This window comes from Vicia villosa, linkage group LG3 (assembly GCF_029867415.1).
Source record: "Vicia villosa cultivar HV-30 ecotype Madison, WI linkage group LG3, Vvil1.0, whole genome shotgun sequence".
NCBI classification, from domain to species: Eukaryota; Viridiplantae; Streptophyta; class Magnoliopsida; order Fabales; family Fabaceae; genus Vicia; species Vicia villosa.
Genome location: NC_081182.1, coordinates 46,741,460 through 46,758,757, shown reverse-complemented (window position 1 = coordinate 46,758,757; position 17,298 = coordinate 46,741,460). Strand labels below are relative to the sequence as shown.

General features: G+C 33.6%; 1 protein-coding gene across 1 annotated transcript; it reads right to left on the bottom strand.

Moving 5' to 3' along the window:
* Positions 1 to 640: 640 nt before the first annotated feature.
* LOC131661282 (importin subunit beta-1-like) lies at positions 641 to 5,502 on the bottom strand. Its single transcript, XM_058930757.1, has 3 exons — positions 5,344 to 5,502; positions 2,177 to 4,600; positions 641 to 2,095 (listed from the first exon to the last, which is right to left on the bottom strand). Exons 2-3 carry the CDS (start codon positions 4,591 to 4,593, stop codon positions 1,897 to 1,899), a joined length of 2,616 nt encoding a protein of 871 aa, XP_058786740.1. The 5' UTR covers positions 4,594 to 4,600; positions 5,344 to 5,502; the 3' UTR covers positions 641 to 1,896.
* Between the last annotated feature and the right edge of the window lie 11,796 nt (positions 5,503 to 17,298).

Genomic DNA, 17,298 nt, shown 5'->3' with positions numbered 1-17,298 from the left:
CCATTCCATTAAAACTCAAATTATATACAACATGGAAAAAACCTAACTCATCATTTTCTTCTTTGAACTATTGCGGCCACTTTAGATTAGAGTAAGACATTAACTACATTACATATCATAAAGAAGTTAGATGGCTTTTCAAGGGTCTCATGGGACCAAATATGCACCTATTCATATTATAAGCACTTGATAGATTAATTATTGAAGGGTTTTCTTTTACTGAATTGTTTAGAATCTAAAAGCATGGCATGGAAAAGCAGGCATGAAGATTTGATTGCGATGTCAATATTAGTAACCCTTTAAACAACATCCCAGAAAAGAAAAGTAACGATTTTCATATTTCGTTGTCAATACAAGCTTGGTACGGTAAGAAATAAATGGTTTTTGAATTTGATCAGCAAGAGAGTACATTAAATTTGATTAACCTAAACCCTCTGGAAATTAATTGAAATCAAAACAATGATTGTTTTGGAATAATAAGCATGAATAGTGAACTATATATCAAATACATGTTAAATGTCTTTAATTTGGTTATCTAATCTATATTTTTCAACTAGATTACTTTTTTTTTGTATTTGGTTCCTCACAAATTTGCTTCCTCCTGCACCACAATTTTGATGAAAATAAATGAACAGACAGATTCGTATAACTACTAATGAATTTTGTTTCAAGTACTAATGGTACATAATGCAAGGAAACATGAAAATATCCAAACAGAGACTGCCTATGAAAGTAATAAAACAAAATTATACAATTTCATCTTATGGAAGTATCAAAAAAAAATTATATCACCAAACCATAATAAGGTATACAGGACACATGATAAAATGCCCGAACAAACCAAAATTCACAAATTTTTATAGACACAGGAAAGATATCAAGTAAAGGCTTTAAACGCAGATGACTGCCTTCCAACAAGAGAAACAGCAATCCACCACATTCAGTTGGTTCTTTTGATCTTGTCACAATAAATCCTACCATCTTTTGTACCAATCCACAGGGATAGCCAATATATGATTTTACATACGCAATTCAAAACAAAGATATAAAGAAGGTTTGATGATTGCATGAATTCAAAATGATTTTGACCTAATAAACCAAATGACATCAAAATAGAAATGCATAATGCAAGTAGGAAATAACTTTTCCCGTCCTGGGTCAACCAATCACAAATGACTCACAATAGAAAAGCAGGTATGTGCAGAAAAAGAAATATGGATGATAAACTGCCTAGGGATACACAGTGAGGTGATGAAAAAAATGACTCAATATGATGCAGGGTTAAAAGTCAGAAAACGGAAGAAAATATCTAGAAACAAAGCACTTGGATGGTGTTGACAAAAACCAATTCAACCCTAGGAGTTCATCTATTCCAATAACCCACGACCAGATCAGCAAAAAATCATTTTTAGCATAGAACGGGTTTATCTCAACTTTAAACTCAGCATCCAAGCCTGACTATGAGTGCAGTAGTTTCTCAGTCATGAATCAGTTGCCTTCCCTCGGCAGCTCAGCCATTCAACTAACACTCCTCATGAAGATCTAAACCCACATTTGTAATCTTGTCGCTAACTTCTTCCTCTTGAAAGTACTGGACTCAATGGTGCTCATGCAAAAGTTAGTGATGCATTCTTGAACGTACTGGACTCAATGGTGCTGATGCAAAAGTCAGTGATGCATTCTTGAACGTACTGGACTCAATGGTGCTCATGCAAAGGTCAGTGATGCATTGGAGATGATGCAAGAGTTAGTGACAACTTGAAGGCCTTCAAATAGATACCTTTCTGTTGTCTGACCATGGAGACAATGTGACACATGCAATCCCACGACCCACCTCGACACACCCAAATGCATGCAAGTAGTCTATGACAAAGGATATGCTAACTGAGAAGAACCTCAAACAGATATAGCACGATTGATAGCCAACTTGGCCCATTCAGCAGATTCTTTAATCATATGGTCATCCGAGGTCAAACATTCATTTAAGAAATCCCTGCTTGACAAAGATTGTTGAATTAAAGAACCAGCATTGCTTCCAAGTGTATCAGCTAGATCTCCAAGGACTCCAATGGCAGTTTTCATAACCACATCATCCCTGCAATGCGAAAAGTTGATGAAGTTACTTAATTTAAACAATGAATATATTACCAAAAAAAATAACTATTTTGTTTCTTACATGTCTTTTTCCATGTATATGCTATCCAAGAACTGGAGGATGTGGGGAGCATAGGGAATCAAGAGCTGGGTTTTCGATGAATTCTTAAAACCTTGGAAGATCCCAGAATATGCCTCTAATATCCCATTTCTCAGAGAGTTAATGTACTCTGTCATTTCCAAGTCAAAGGCAGATGTGTGGGCATAAGCCTCTGCAGCAATTTGTAGTGTGTTCATTGCATACATTAAGTACTTATTGAAGTTGTCTCCTATAGCAAGTGCTATATCACCAATGCATGAAAATAATGGCGGCTTTACAGAACGGTGCAAGTTATCACTAGACAAATTTCTGAGAAGTTGTGTCATAATCCCATCACAGTAAGGCAGTATTTTATCCTCCAATGCCCTGCATATGTCGCCTACTACACCAACAGTTACAGCACAAACTTGGTACTCCTCGAAATTCTGAAGGTCCATCTCCAGAAACTGGTAAAATTCTGGCAGGTATTTAGCAAAATCAGGGCCTATTGCATAGGCAAGGGCTCCAATAGCTAGCATGGCCTCCTCATGTGCAGTGGCATTTCTACAAGCAAAAACCCTGATGAATAGTCCCATTATCTGATCAGCATACTGCAAGAAAACATATTTGGTAGGTTCTGAAGACCCTAGCTTCTGAATAATCACTTGCAAGCATCCACAAAGAAGGCCTATAAGTTCACTCTGTTTTTCTCTTTCATCAGATGAAAGATTTTGTGCTTCAAGACATTTGTGTAGCTCCATCATGATGACAGAAACTAGTTGTAAAACCAAAGGAGCTGTTTCATCTGTTGAACACCTTACTACTTCATTCAATGTTTCGTATGCTGACGCTCTTAATCGTGATTCTGTAGCATCCTCTCTATGGGTAACAGTGAGAAGCGCTTGAACAATTTCCTGGAAAAAGGGAGTAATGGGAGATGTTTGTCCCACATCCTCGTAACCCTGGGCAAGAAAATACAGGGCTCCACAGGCTTTCTCAGCAACATTAGGGACATCCTTCATGCTTTGAAGGAGAACTGTAATAATCTGTTGGGCATTTCCCTCATTAATAATTGGTGTGCCAATAATTGAACTGTGAAGAAATTCAAACATTCGCCCCAAAGTCCAAGCAGTGGTGTCTTTAACATGGTTGCTCGGATCTTTCACTAAAGCACTGAGCATAAAAGGTAAAGCATGATTGACAAGGGGTATGAGTTTGTCTGGAGAAGGGCCCTCCAAGATAGAGCCAAACGCATATGTGGCTGCTTCCCTCTGTCTCCAATCAGGTTTGGTAATATTCTCCTCGATGAAGGGCATTACCAGAGGCACAATATCATCTCCCGTTGTTCGAGCAACTAAACCAAGGCATGTACCACCTGCCATTGCAATATTCCATGCACCTTCATCCAGATCTTGATCCTCTTCTTGTTTGAGTAATGTTTCCAACAGCAGAGGGATGAGTGCAGGAAGGGCTTGCTTAATGAAATAAAAACAAGGTAAATCAGAATCCCCAGTGGTGTCGCCAACATATTCTTCCAAGATATCAGTCTCCTCATCACAAACCGTACTCCAGAATTCAATGGCCTGGAGAGCAACAGGCTCCTCATCACCCCTAACAGCCTTTGCTGTGATGTTATATATATCCTGAATGTAAGGAGACAATTTTACATAATACATGGCAGCAATTGAGACCAAACATTCAAAAGCTGCCTGTCGTATTTTCACTTCAGGAGACATAGTTGTCTCACAAACAACTCTCATGATATATTCACGCTCCATATCATTGCTAAAATTGGCCTGTGCAAATCCAAGAGCATTATACAATGCCCTAGTAGCAGCAAGTCTGACATCATTGTTCTTTTCAGATGAATTCATACCTTGAACTACAGCAGTAAGAATTTTATTTACTTGGTCTTGTTCAACAACCTCGTGAGATACTTCCTCACACAAATACCCCAGAGTCTCCAAAGTTGCTTGCTTGACATGAGCAGGAACTTGATGAATATTTGATAAAAGTGATCCTATCAGCTCAGGCCACTGTTTATGTGGAAGCTCAATACCAGCAATTTTAGCAACAACTTGAGTTGCCGTCGACCGAGCGTCAACTACAAGAGAAGAGAGTGTTTGTAGCAAGCATGCCTTAACCTGGGCCTTTGCTGCGGTCTCCAATGACAACCATCTCTGAACCAATTCCCGTTTTCTGTTTTCATCCTTGGCGTCCAATGCATTTTTAAGTATCAAACCTGCCAACTTGCGACTATCAACTGGTTTTTCTTCATTTGCTAACTCTCCAGAAAGAGAGACCAAGAAACCAGGAAGGTTTTGCTCCTGAAATTGCCGCAGACTTTCTTCAGCGAGCTTACGTACAGTTCCATCAATTGATTGAGCATTCAAAAGTGCCTGAGTAACTTCCATCGACATGCTATACCTAATGGCACGAAACAATAAGCTCTTAATATTCCACTAAAAAGAAAATTTGAAAATAAAGAAAAATAAAAAGCAAAGCAAGATATCGAGTCAATTGAAGAATCAATTATTTTATTAATAAATTATCCAGATCCCAGATCAAGAGTCTAACCAATTGGCCAGCAAGTTAAAATTTGCCACAAACCACAAAATAACAGCAATATATTAATCAAGCAGAAACAAAAACCAAATATATAATCACGCGATTATGATACGAAACAAACCGGAAAAAGACGGACAGCAAAATTGTATTCATATTCAAATTAAACTTGAATTTCTCAGTATAACAAATTCTTTAATCGTAGACAGTTCATATGTATCAAAGATTAATCGCGTTTTTTCAATCAATAACAATTAACAACATGAAATTAGAAAGTAAATCAAATCTGTAGCTAAGTGAAGGCATGATATATACAGTTGACTTGACTGCGAAACTGCGTGCGCCATTGATTTTCATCTCGCGCAAGTGTGAATCAATTCGAGTGAATAGATTAACAAAACGATGATAGATCGAATCAAATTCAATACTAAAACCGATTCAAATCGATCATAATCCAAACAAGGAATAAAATTAACGTATCGAATCACGCTAATTCGAAAACCTAAATCGCGAAAACGAAATTCATGATAAAAACAACAACGGAAAATTGAAATCGGAAAGGAAAGAACGAAAATGGAAAAAGTAGATCGGATTAACGAAGATACCTGATATCGGAGAAGAGATCTGAAGAAAGAGCGAAGGAAAGAGTGAGTGAGAGAGAAGAGAATAGAAAGAGTAGACAATTGTAACAGCGGTTACAATCACAACAAGCGCTGGGTTCGAATTAAAAAATAAAATAATAATAATAGTAAATAAATAACTTATAAAAAATCGTTTTTGAAACAATAAGTATAAAATAAGGGTGTTTGGGTTTTCGTTTTTAAAAATTGTTTTGGAAATCTATTTTAAAAAACTGTTTTTAAGAAGAGAATTTAAAAATAAAATAAAATAACTGTTTGCTAACCAAATTTATAAAATTTTGTTTGATAGTTTTTTTTTATTTAGAAATTTGTTTGATGGTTTAATTTTACAATACTATTATTAAGAAGAGAATAAAAATATCTATTTAAGCATCTAATTTTTAAAATATATTTTTCTATATTAAATATAAAAATAAAATAGTTTAATTGATATACATTTAAATACAAATAATTTTTTTGGTTTAATTAACAATTAAATTTTCAGTTACATATATAACTGTAAATACAATCTAGTCACTTTTTTTAAGCATTTATGTCAACTATAATTGAAAGTAGTGGAAGAAATCAAATAAAGCTAGAGATTTTTGCTTGGTAAACCTAATGTTTATTAGTAAATGGTGGTGAAGAATGCTTACAAATAAATGGCTCTAGGTTATGGCGTGACCCCGGCTAGGGATGGTAATTTGGCCCATCCCCGGCGGGTATCCACAAAAAGCCCTATATCGGGTAGGGTAAATACCCATAAAAATGGGTATGGGCACGGACATGGATAATTACCCATTAAAATATGTGGGTATGGGTGCGGACACGGGTACCTTATTACCCAACCCGTCCCATACCCACACTACATATTTCTATATTGTCATTTATATTATTATATAAAAAATGCATGATTCTAATTTTTTTTTAAAATATATCGCTATTAAATCATTACACATTTTAATAAAAGTGTTTATTTGTTTCTTAACTCAACAATAACATACATAATTTTTTTAATATTGTTAAAAAGACTTAAATTATATGATATTTTGTAATTAAACGATTTAATTTTACTATAAATGCGGGTAAACGGGTACGGGTATGGGCATTGAGGTACCTACAGGGTACGGATACGGGCATGAATATTGATACCCACGCGGAATTGGGCTCGGGTACGGAGATTTTTTTAAATTGCGGGTATGGGGACGGGTACTATAGTACCCTGCCCATTGCCATCCCTACGGCCCGGCTCTGGCATTATGTTGGCCTAAGGGTTATTTCATACATTGATAGGGGGAGGTATGAAAGTTACGATTTTTTTGGGGAAAGAAATCTCCTTTCTTAATGTTTTGTTTAGATTTTTGGAATCGGATAGAGCGGAGCAGAATAGAATGGAATAATATGATATTTTATTAATGGAATAATTCAAAAATAGATGGAATGGAGCAGAGAGGAATAGTACAGATTTCATTTTATTTTATCACTTACCATCATATATTTTTCCTCTGATTTGAGTAGAATGAACAATTTGCTTTATTCTGTCATAAAAGTTTCAACCAATAGAATGATATTTTCGTTCCACTCTGTTTCATCTCACTCCTCTTTGCTCCATTTCACTATGTTGATTTTGTGATATTCAAACATAGTCTTAAAAGTCTAGTAATCAAAGTCGTTTCATATATTTGTATAGCATACACGTATTAATACACATACTAAATCCACATATTATATTTATTAAGATATTATCTTATTCTTTTTAACATATTAATAACTTTTTGATACATTTTAAGAATGAATGTTCAAATTTCATACACGTAAAATTACATTTAAATATTATTTAAATTATTGATGTTCAAATTCAAATCGATTTAAATAAAAATCACAAATTGATCCAAAAAAATGAAAACTACAAAAAAAAATATTATTGAATGTCTTAAGATGTCGTTTTATAGAAACCGCTCAGTTCGGATTGAATTTGGAATTAATTTTTTAAAACTGATCTAAATTCCAAACCAAACCTAAATGCATGTATATACTTATTTTTTTTATTAATATGATATGTTTGTATTAAATTATTATTTAATGATATTTATTTTTTAATATTATTTATTAGTTAAGTTTAATCTATTTATTTTACTATTTCATTTGTTTCAACGATCATTCTCTCTTTGTAATATTATTTTTTAGTTTATATATTATATTAAATATAATTTTTATTAGAATTTTTATAATCTAAATAAAAATATAATTTGTAATTTGGATATCCAAACATTATTCCAAATTAAAATGCAAATAACTAGATCGGATCGATCAGATTTTTTACGCAATTATCCAAAATCAAAATAAATTGCAACTAAATTTATCTTTCGATTGGATGAATTTTTACCTCAAAATCAATTCAAACTGCGAACATCCCTAATTCAAACACATTTAAGAACAAACTAAAAATATTTTTTAATAACACCCAAAATAAAATTCATATTTATATTTGTTAATATATTATATTTGCAATAATATTGAAACATATTTAAATTTTTTTAATAACATTAACATATTTAAATATTATTAAAATATGTTTGAACACATAAAATATGATTGTAACATATTTAAATATTATTAAATATTCTAACACATTTAATCATATATATAATCTTTTAAAATAATGTTCAGACATGTATAAATAACACATTTAAATATTTTGAATATTATTTTTAAAATAATTAAATATTATTGTTTTCGTAGTGAAGGCTTTGCAACATCTAGAAAAGAAGTGTTTAAATAAAATTTCATACAAATTAAAAACAAAATATTATTTTTCGTCGTAATTCAAGGTTGATTTTGGTCTCTTAAATTTATAAAATTTTATATTGGTCCTTTACATCTTCAAAAGATATCATTTTAGTCCTTTTTATCATATTAACGACAGAAAAACTCAAAGATTGATCGCAAAATCAGTCGTTAATATGATAAAAAAATAAAATGATATATTTTGAAGATGTAAGGAAGCAATATAAAACTTTTTAAAGTTAAGAGATCAAAATGAACCCCAATTTTAACATACGGGACCAAAAAGGATATTTTGTCAAAATTAAATTTAAAAATTTACGATTTAAATATACTTGAATCGTATTTTGCAAAACAAATGAATAATTGTAGTTTGTTATTAAATATGTTTGAATAATATTTAAATGTGATTTTAGTGTGTATAAATTGTACTTGAACATTCATTTTCAAAATGTATTAAGAGCTTATTAGGTCCTCTTTGACTAGAGAAATTAATATCTACAGTTGAGCGTAGATGATACCCTATTTTTACCAAAAATATGTACAAGAGTTATTAATTTGTCAAAAATAAAAAGAAAATGTGTTAATAAAGATACATTATGTAAACTTGATAAACAAAAACATAGTGCCTTTGTTGGTGAAGCCCTTGTATTTACACTTCTTTGGTTTGAACCATGTTAGAGGCAAAGTTTTGTTTTATTTCTTTTAGTTTTAATCATTATTTAATATTAAAATAATTGAAAATGAAAATAAATAACACGTGAAAATTCATGTCAGCTCAAATGACATTAAAAAAAATAAAAAAGAAAAAATAAAACAAAAATAAATACTCAATCAGCGCCTCACTTAGGTCTAAAACGAATCTTCAAATTTTAAGGCTGGAATCTCAATTTTTTTAAAAGGATAAAGAAAAATCCGTCCATATGACATGGAAAATGTAATTTACTCTTTTGGGACTTGTGGAGTGAGGGTTTGTGTTTGGTATAAGATTGTTATGTGATTAGGGTGGTTGGCGGTGTAACTTTATATGGCATTGAGTATATGAATTGAGACTCAGAATAATAATATGATAACTCTGAGATTTATGTGTTCACTATTTGGTAGTGAATATTGAAAGTGATTTGAAAAGTGAATGATAACTTTGGCTTTATGATTTTGGCTTTCTTTGTATGCTGCAAGAATTTGGTGGTGAGAGCATCGAGTATGACTTCTATTTATAGAGCCAAAGCTTGAGTACAAATACCAGAATAACCCTTAAAATATGTGTATTATAAGAGCCAAAGCTTTCTTATCTTATTCTGGCAGGACTTGGTCTTATGCTGGCAAGACTTGGTCTTATTCTGAGTAGTGCTGGTTTCTGGTAATTCTGACCTTTGACTTATTCTTCAAAGACTAATTCTGATACTTGTTGAGAATAACCCTTGGTAACTCTGAGAAAGTAATTCTGAGACAGTAACTCTGGGACAATAACTCTGGGACAATAACTCTGGGACAGTAACTCTGGGCAGATGCTGAGAATTACTCCTCGTAACTTTGGACAGATGCTGAGAATTACTCTTAGTAACTCTGGGAGAGTAACTCTGGACAGATGCTAAGAATTACTCCTAGTAACTCTGAGAAAGTAACTCTGGACTTGTTCTGAGATTTATTCTTGGTAATGCTGAGAGTAACTCTTGATCTGTTCTGAGATTTTATTCTTGGTAATGTTGAGAGTAACTCTTAACTTGTTCTGAGATTTTATTTTTGGTAATGCTGAGAGTAACTCTTGTTGCTCCAAGTCTGATGCTGAGAATTACTATAGAGATTCTGAGAATTACTTATATGTATTATTAAGTTTGAAACACAATATTAGATCTTTGTTTGATAGAGACCATGAAATGTTTAGATTGATTAACTGATGAAATAACCTTGGAGTGTCTTTAATAAAATAGTTTCTAACATTCAAAACATTAATAGAATATGTTTCAACAGACTAGATTAGCTTGATAATTTTCAAGTGAACTAGTATAAACATACCTTGTTCTTTCCTTCTCGCAATCTATTGTTATTATCAAGAGTGAAGTATTTGTTGTTTTAAAGAGGGGAATTATTTTGATAAAAAGCTTTGGTTGGTAAAAACACTATTCAAACCCCCCTTTCTAGTGTTTTTCACACCTTCACTAGATCCTTAGAAGACGAGATTGTTGGAGAAGTTACTAGGACTGAATCGGTTTCCCCCCCAAGCGGAGGTGGAACTTCTTACGTGCAAGTCAGGATGGCTAAGGCAACTTCAGCTATTGTGACATTGTGATGAACAGTTACAAGCTGACATAGAATATACCATTATTTAGGAACATTGTTAAATATTAGATTAGACAACAGTACAGTTACAACGACCCAATGAAAAAGTTTTGATGAAATTTACGTGGAAATTCATGAGAATTAGAAGACAATTCCTGAAGACGACACCACTATTTCGTTGTAGAACAAAAGATTCATGACATGTGAGTATAAGCTACTCCCATGGGGCGGTGTTAATCCTCTGTGTGACATACTAATTGTGTGCTTGCAAGATTAGCATTCCAATGTCAAAGTCATTGAAGTCAAAGAGATGTAATTTGCAAGAATAAATAAAAAAGTGTAACATCCCTAATTGCTAATCACCATTAATTATACTAATGTTAGTAATTAGACATGTTCATGGTAATTAGTAATTAAGTATAGGGCAGATTGGTCTTTTCACTTATGGACTATAAACCTTGGCACACACTAACTCTCCTTCTTTTCTCTCATTTTTCCCATACTTAGAACCGGAAAATGAGAATTTGGCAAGAGAAGAAAGGGAGAGGACAAACAAGGAAGAAGAGAGGAGGAGTCCAAGATCCTCTTGCATGCACCATTATCATCATCATTCTCATCAACAATCCAACCTCTATCCTTCATCTACTTCATTTTAAGGTGGGTTCTAGGTAGTACTTGGGGTATTATTTGGGGGACTATTATCATGAGAAAAGGGGTTAGGGTTAAGTGATCATTGCTGAAATTTTGTTTGATGATTGAATGAACATGTTAAAATTGTGATATCATCGTGTTTGTCCTATGTTTTAAACTTGCATGTGGTTGAGAATCATGAATTGTTGTTTATTATTTTATGTTCATATGCTTGATTATATGTATGTGATGTTAGTATATAATTGTCATTGCTATGAGAAAGAAAAGAAAACTTGGATTGAAAAGGAGATGTATTGGGATTGGATTTTATGCAGAAAAATAGGTAATTTTCAGTCTGAGTTGCAGGAAATCGATTCCCTTATAATGGAAATTAATTTCTGTTAAAATAACAGGGTTTTTGGGCATTCTGCATGCAGGAAATCAATTCCCCCATAATGGAAATCGATTTCTTGAGACTGCATTAGAAAAACAGAATTGAAAATAGCATAACTGAAGTTCCGTAACTCGGAATTCGGTGTCGTCGGAGGCATTGGAAAGCTAATGGAAGGGGCTATGAGATGTCTAAGATTACACAACTATAGCACACTCTTAAGTATTGATAAAATCCATGTGTATGTCTATATATCTTAATTAATAAAAGATGAAACTTGGTGAGTGAACCTTAGATGCATAAGTAAGAGTAATGAAATAAAGCTGGCCACTTTTCCCTTTTCCCCATGGCGGCTACTTCCTAATTCCTAAAACTAACGGTATAGTAAGTATCAGACGAGGGGTTAGAGAACGGACAAGAGGATATTAATTGCTCAATAATCCTAGTTGATCCGAGAATGAGGCATGTTACATATATGCTAGCTATTTCTTGCGAAGGAAATTCCAAGGATGCTCCTTGCCACATATATTGCAGGTTATTTCTCAAGCGTGAGTCTCGGGAATGGATCGTGATTTGTAGTGCAGGAGCTATTCTTTGGGGATGAACTCCCAAAGATGTGGATCACTACCTTTCCTTTGTCGCCTCCCTTACGGATGAATGTCATTGTATGACTCGGGCCCTACGACATTGGAGGAGTTGAATCGTAGTGGCGATTCAGTGTCGATTCCATGGTTCTCTATAGTCCATACGAGTTACTTACCATAAGAGATTAAAATAAGATTCCTTCGCAATGTTGATGTAAAGGTACTTCAGAATCGGATGAAGAGAATCCTTATTAGAATTATGATTTAGAACCTTGTAAAGTCGAGTGGACCCTAAGATAGGGAAACCCACTGAGATTAGTATCTCACTCCATTCCTATTTTTATTTTTGCAGGTGCTTCTTCTCGGGATAAGGGAAAAAGCAAAGCGGAGTAAGGATGGACATGATAGATGTTTCTTGATGCTTCCGTTGTAGACTTTTGTTCTTTTACCTACGTTTAGGCGTATTGTATAATTTAAGTATCATCTTTTGGCTATGTATTAAATTATTCTAGACATATGTTATGCATGGTTGTTATGAAAAGTATATGTCATGGCACATTAACAGGCTTATATAAAATGACCATTAAAATTGCTCCCAATTAATCTGACGCAGAATCCAGAAAATTGTTAGATTGAATTTGATGGTTAATATGGATTTTGTATATGGTCCTCTGGCAAAGGTCTACATGTCCATCGCCTTTCCTGAGCCTATTAAAATGTTCAAAACCTAAGTCTGATATGTAGTCTATCATAGACTTATTTTTAGATCCGAGTCTGGCATTTTCAAAGGCCTGATTGGCCTTTTAGTCTACTTAAAAATCTATTTTATTTGTGTTGGTTCTCTATTTTGTGAGTTGGCTTAATTTTTGTAAAACAAATAATAATGTCAATAATGTAATATATAAAAAGAACATGTACAAAAAAAGTTTCACTGGAATGCCAAGAACATGTTATGTTGAAGTAATGAAACATCTGGAATAACATGTCACATGGAATGTCACGACATCATACCTAAGCTGAAGTGAAGAGTTTTAGTTAAATCTATGTGATTTAATTACTACAGAGTATTGTAGAATATTCAGGGATATAATGCAACCAATCAATCAAGGTGTGATTTACGAAACAGGTCTGAAGAATCAATAAGAATATTCGAAGAATCAATCATAAGAATCATGGCAGAATATTCGAAGAATATGAAGAATATTTAGTTTCTAAATATGGAGATATTTTAGGAAGCTAAAGGTTGAAGACCTTGCTTGTAGCAGAAGTAACTACGTATGTAACAGAAAGTAAGTTGCGATTAGAAGCCCAAATCCAGTTGGGAATAGGTTATAAATAAAAGCATTGTAACCTAGGTTTGATAAGTCAGCTGTGTATTGAAAAGATGTAATCATTATGGCTAGGTTAGGTGAACCTCCCGGGTTGTGGGAAGGTCGTCGTGTAGGTCTCGAAGCTTTTAAGCAAGAGACATGGTGTTCACCTTGAAGCCCGTAGGCAAAAGGTGTATTGTTCTTGGAGGAAGCTTTTAAGCAACTCAAAGTTAGTGTTCTTAGTCAAGGAGGCTTGGCTAGGTATTGTTATGGAAGTATGTCTTTTGAAAGGTTAATTAGTACAGGTGAAAGATTAGGGAATTGAGGTGGGTTCCTCGTGTCTTAGATGGATCTTCTAAGATAGAGATTGCATTGGGTAGGGATTATGTGAGAAGTTGTAGACAGGGAGTTTAGCTTCGAATTAATACTGCTAATAGTGGATCTTGTTCATGGCTTGGTATGCCCCCAGTTGTAGGAGAGGTTGCTCCAAACTGGGTAAATAATTATTTGCGTTCTTTATGTTTCAGTACTGCATAATTTTATGTCTGTATCTTGTTGTAGTCTTCCTTGACATACCGGATGTCTCGACATCTGGATCTGTCACACCAGAATTTCAGTTTGTATATTTATAAGTAAGCAATTCAACTAATGTTAAATAGACTAACAAATTAAAAAAATAAGCGAGTATAATTGTTTGTTTTCATTGACTCGTTCAAATTTACCTATTAGTATAAATTTTGTGATATTATTTGTTTGAGAGAATATATAGAAACAACTTATAACACCAAATTATAATATTTTTCCTAAGATTTTTTCAACTTATTTTTATAATATCGTTAAGACAACTATGCTTTATTTTTGTATTTTAATTCAAAGCACTTAATATAATAATAATAATAATAATAATAATAAATTTATTTATGTTTATTTAAATAGACCGATTTAACAAATTTAAAATATTTTTTAAATGCTTTGTAGCATAACTTTTTTAATTAAATAAATTTATAAAAAACCTAATATTTTTTTACTTCAAAATATCTGATTTAACATGAATTTATATAAGTTAGATCATAAACTCTTATAAGTTCCTATTAGTTGGTATGCTCTATTCTCATCCTTAACAACAACAACTAAGGTTTACACTTTACTAGTATGTTTTTGTTTATCATAATAAAGTTTAGTCTTAATAAATTACTTTCTAATTCATAGAAATATTTTCAGAAGTGTTTTATAAAATCGTATTCCTTGACAATAAAGATACTGTGTAAATAAAATTAGAACAATGTTTAAATAATATTATTATTAAATGAATTACAAAATATTTAATTTATTTCATTTTAAAATATTAGAATTAATAAAATTTAGTGTTAATACTTTTCATTTTCAAATTAATTAATTAGACTTTATGGTGTGCTGTGTACAGCGCGTAAAGTCGGTGGCTTTTGCCTGGACGATGGGCCCGCGTATGAATTTAATGAATCAATAAATAAATCATAAGCTATCATGATTGATTTGTGCCTTTGTGGTGTGGTGTGCTTCGTTCATAATAATTGAAATAAAACCAATTTGTCAATTTGAACATTCTCCATCACAACTTAAAGCAAAGAAATCAAGTACAGATAAAAGGTACAGATGTAATGTAACTATGTACTATATATATAAAAAATAAGGTTAAATATTTTTCTTTTTCTTTCTTATTTTATCTTTTATTTATTATAAATATTTAAAAAATAATTAAAATTGCAATAAATTGATACTTAAAATAGAGAAAGAAAAATCTGTAACAAAGAAGAACCAAAATCAAATTCTATATTTTGCCTTCGTTAGTTATAAAGTTATACAATGTCGGGTGGCGTGTTACCTTAGATCACTTGTTGTTGATAGATTCCTGTCTTTCCTAAATTTAGGTTATTTCTCATCACACCCTTGTTTAATGGAATGCACTTTTGAAATTTTGAAAATGCCAATGGGTGAATTTGGAGATGCATCTCGAACGCACTAAATATCATTTTTTGGAAAATTTTAGTTCAGACGCGTCTCTGAATAAATTCAAGGGTAAATTCGGAGATGTCTCTCTGAAGTCACCTGTTGTCCTTAAGGAAAATGGTTCGGAGATGCATCTCCGAATTTTTGTTTATTTAATATTTTTCAAAACCAATTTTCAAGTATTGTGGTGTTTTCAATCCGAACTAATTTCAATTTGATTAAAAATACCGCTATTTGTTTCAATGAATAATAAAAACGAATATTATACAACCACGTAAAGCCTTAATAAAATCAAATATTATAGAAATCGAATATATTAGTACAACCATTGTTCTCAAAGTCGGTTCAAATTAAACAAAATACTCTACCGTGTATTTTTAATCCTAACACCCTGGTTCCTCCTCTGCCTACGGTAAGCCACGATAATTTATGTCTCTGAAAGAATGGATTCTGCTAGGGCGATCACTTCATCTCCATCTCCCGCAAACACTTCGGACTCGATGCTCTAACGTGTAAGCCACATAATATTTTGACAACGTGATAACACATCAACGACATGGTCATCCAATGCATGTTGATCTTCTATGAGCTCCTCATGAGCAGACCTAGGTGGACGTCCAGGAGCGTCATGTGTCATGTAAGGATGTGACACTTTTTAGAACCATGTCATGTAACCCCCAACATAGCTCTACTGAGATGTGGCCTCATGAGTCTGATACTCCATCGGAACCATATGATTCTAAAAATCCGCCAGAATGTCATCCAGATATATGCGGACAGTGATGTTAGAAGCATCTTGAAAGGTTGGCCTGAGAATGATCTGCGCGTACCTAAACTACCACATACACCGCTCAGGAAGAAACATGCACATGATGTTGGTCCCATATGCCAACCATCCAGAGTATAAGGAAATAGGGTCGAATGGAACTTTGTCCCGGTGAGAACCGTATGTCCTTCATTTATGTTGTCATGCTAAGTGTGGTCATTCCTTTTGCTAGGGACAACCCGGCAAACATATGGCCGCTCATGAGTATACGTCGAGTCACGTACAAACCTGTGGATGCGGTGATAGTGAGCAAAGATCCATCCTAAAAATCAATAAGAAAAAAAGTATTAGTAATAAGTGTATTAAGAAAAAACTAGTTTGTAACGTAATAGTGGGATTTGAAAATTACCGTAAGTAGGGCGCATGAACCCATCATCTGCCTTGTGGTCCATTTGCAATCTTCGTTCATGTTGTGGTACAGGATAACTAAGCACGCTGCCCCCCAATTCCATTTGCGAATGGACTCCAAGTCGATGAAATATTTTAGGTAGGTCACATCCACGTATGTAGCACTTTTGTCTACAAACATGGGCGTGCCAACCAAGAACAGGAAGTAGCACCTCAAGGCACTCTTTATAGTAGTCAACCTAGAAATCATCGGCGCCCGAGTGTTCGATGTCTCCAAGTTTTTTTCAAACAATTCCTCCAATTAAGAAAACTTGGCATGTGTGCACCACTGGTGCTTCCACACTGCTCAAATGCATCATCATATTCAGCTCCCAAAAAAGTCATCATCATATCGATAGTCTCAGTACTACTAATCTTATAATGATCAAGAAACCTTCCTTTGATGGAAAGGTGTAGGAGGCACGTTACATCTTCTAGTGTAATAGTCATCTCACCAATGGGAAGGTGGAAATACAATGTCTCATTATGCCATCTCTCAGCAAATGCAGTATGCATGCCCCTAATGATGTCGGTGTACCCGGATGCCTAAAGACCTGCAAGCCCTGAATTTTGGAGTATATTTTGGCAAAGAAGAGACGACTGTAGCATACTGGTGTTGACTAGCCCTCTCACGACGAGCTGAGGCAGTTAGGGTGGGTCGCCCGAGTCTCATCCTTCCTTAGTTTCCTTGATTTTTTGTCATATCTTGGAAAAAAAACATAATAAATTATGACACAAGAAAAAGTTCGGATATGCATCTCT

What these genes read in the sequence shown, in the direction of transcription:
- LOC131661282 (XM_058930757.1), bottom strand. Translation starts at nt 4,593, where the DNA reads ATGTCGATGGAAGTTACTCAGGCACTTTTGAATGCTCAATCAATTGAT. An exon ending in ATATACATGGAAAAAGACAT is followed by an intron (nt 2,096 to 2,176) that starts GTAAGAAACAAA and finishes TTCGCATTGCAG; the next exon opens with GGATGATGTGGTTATGAAAA.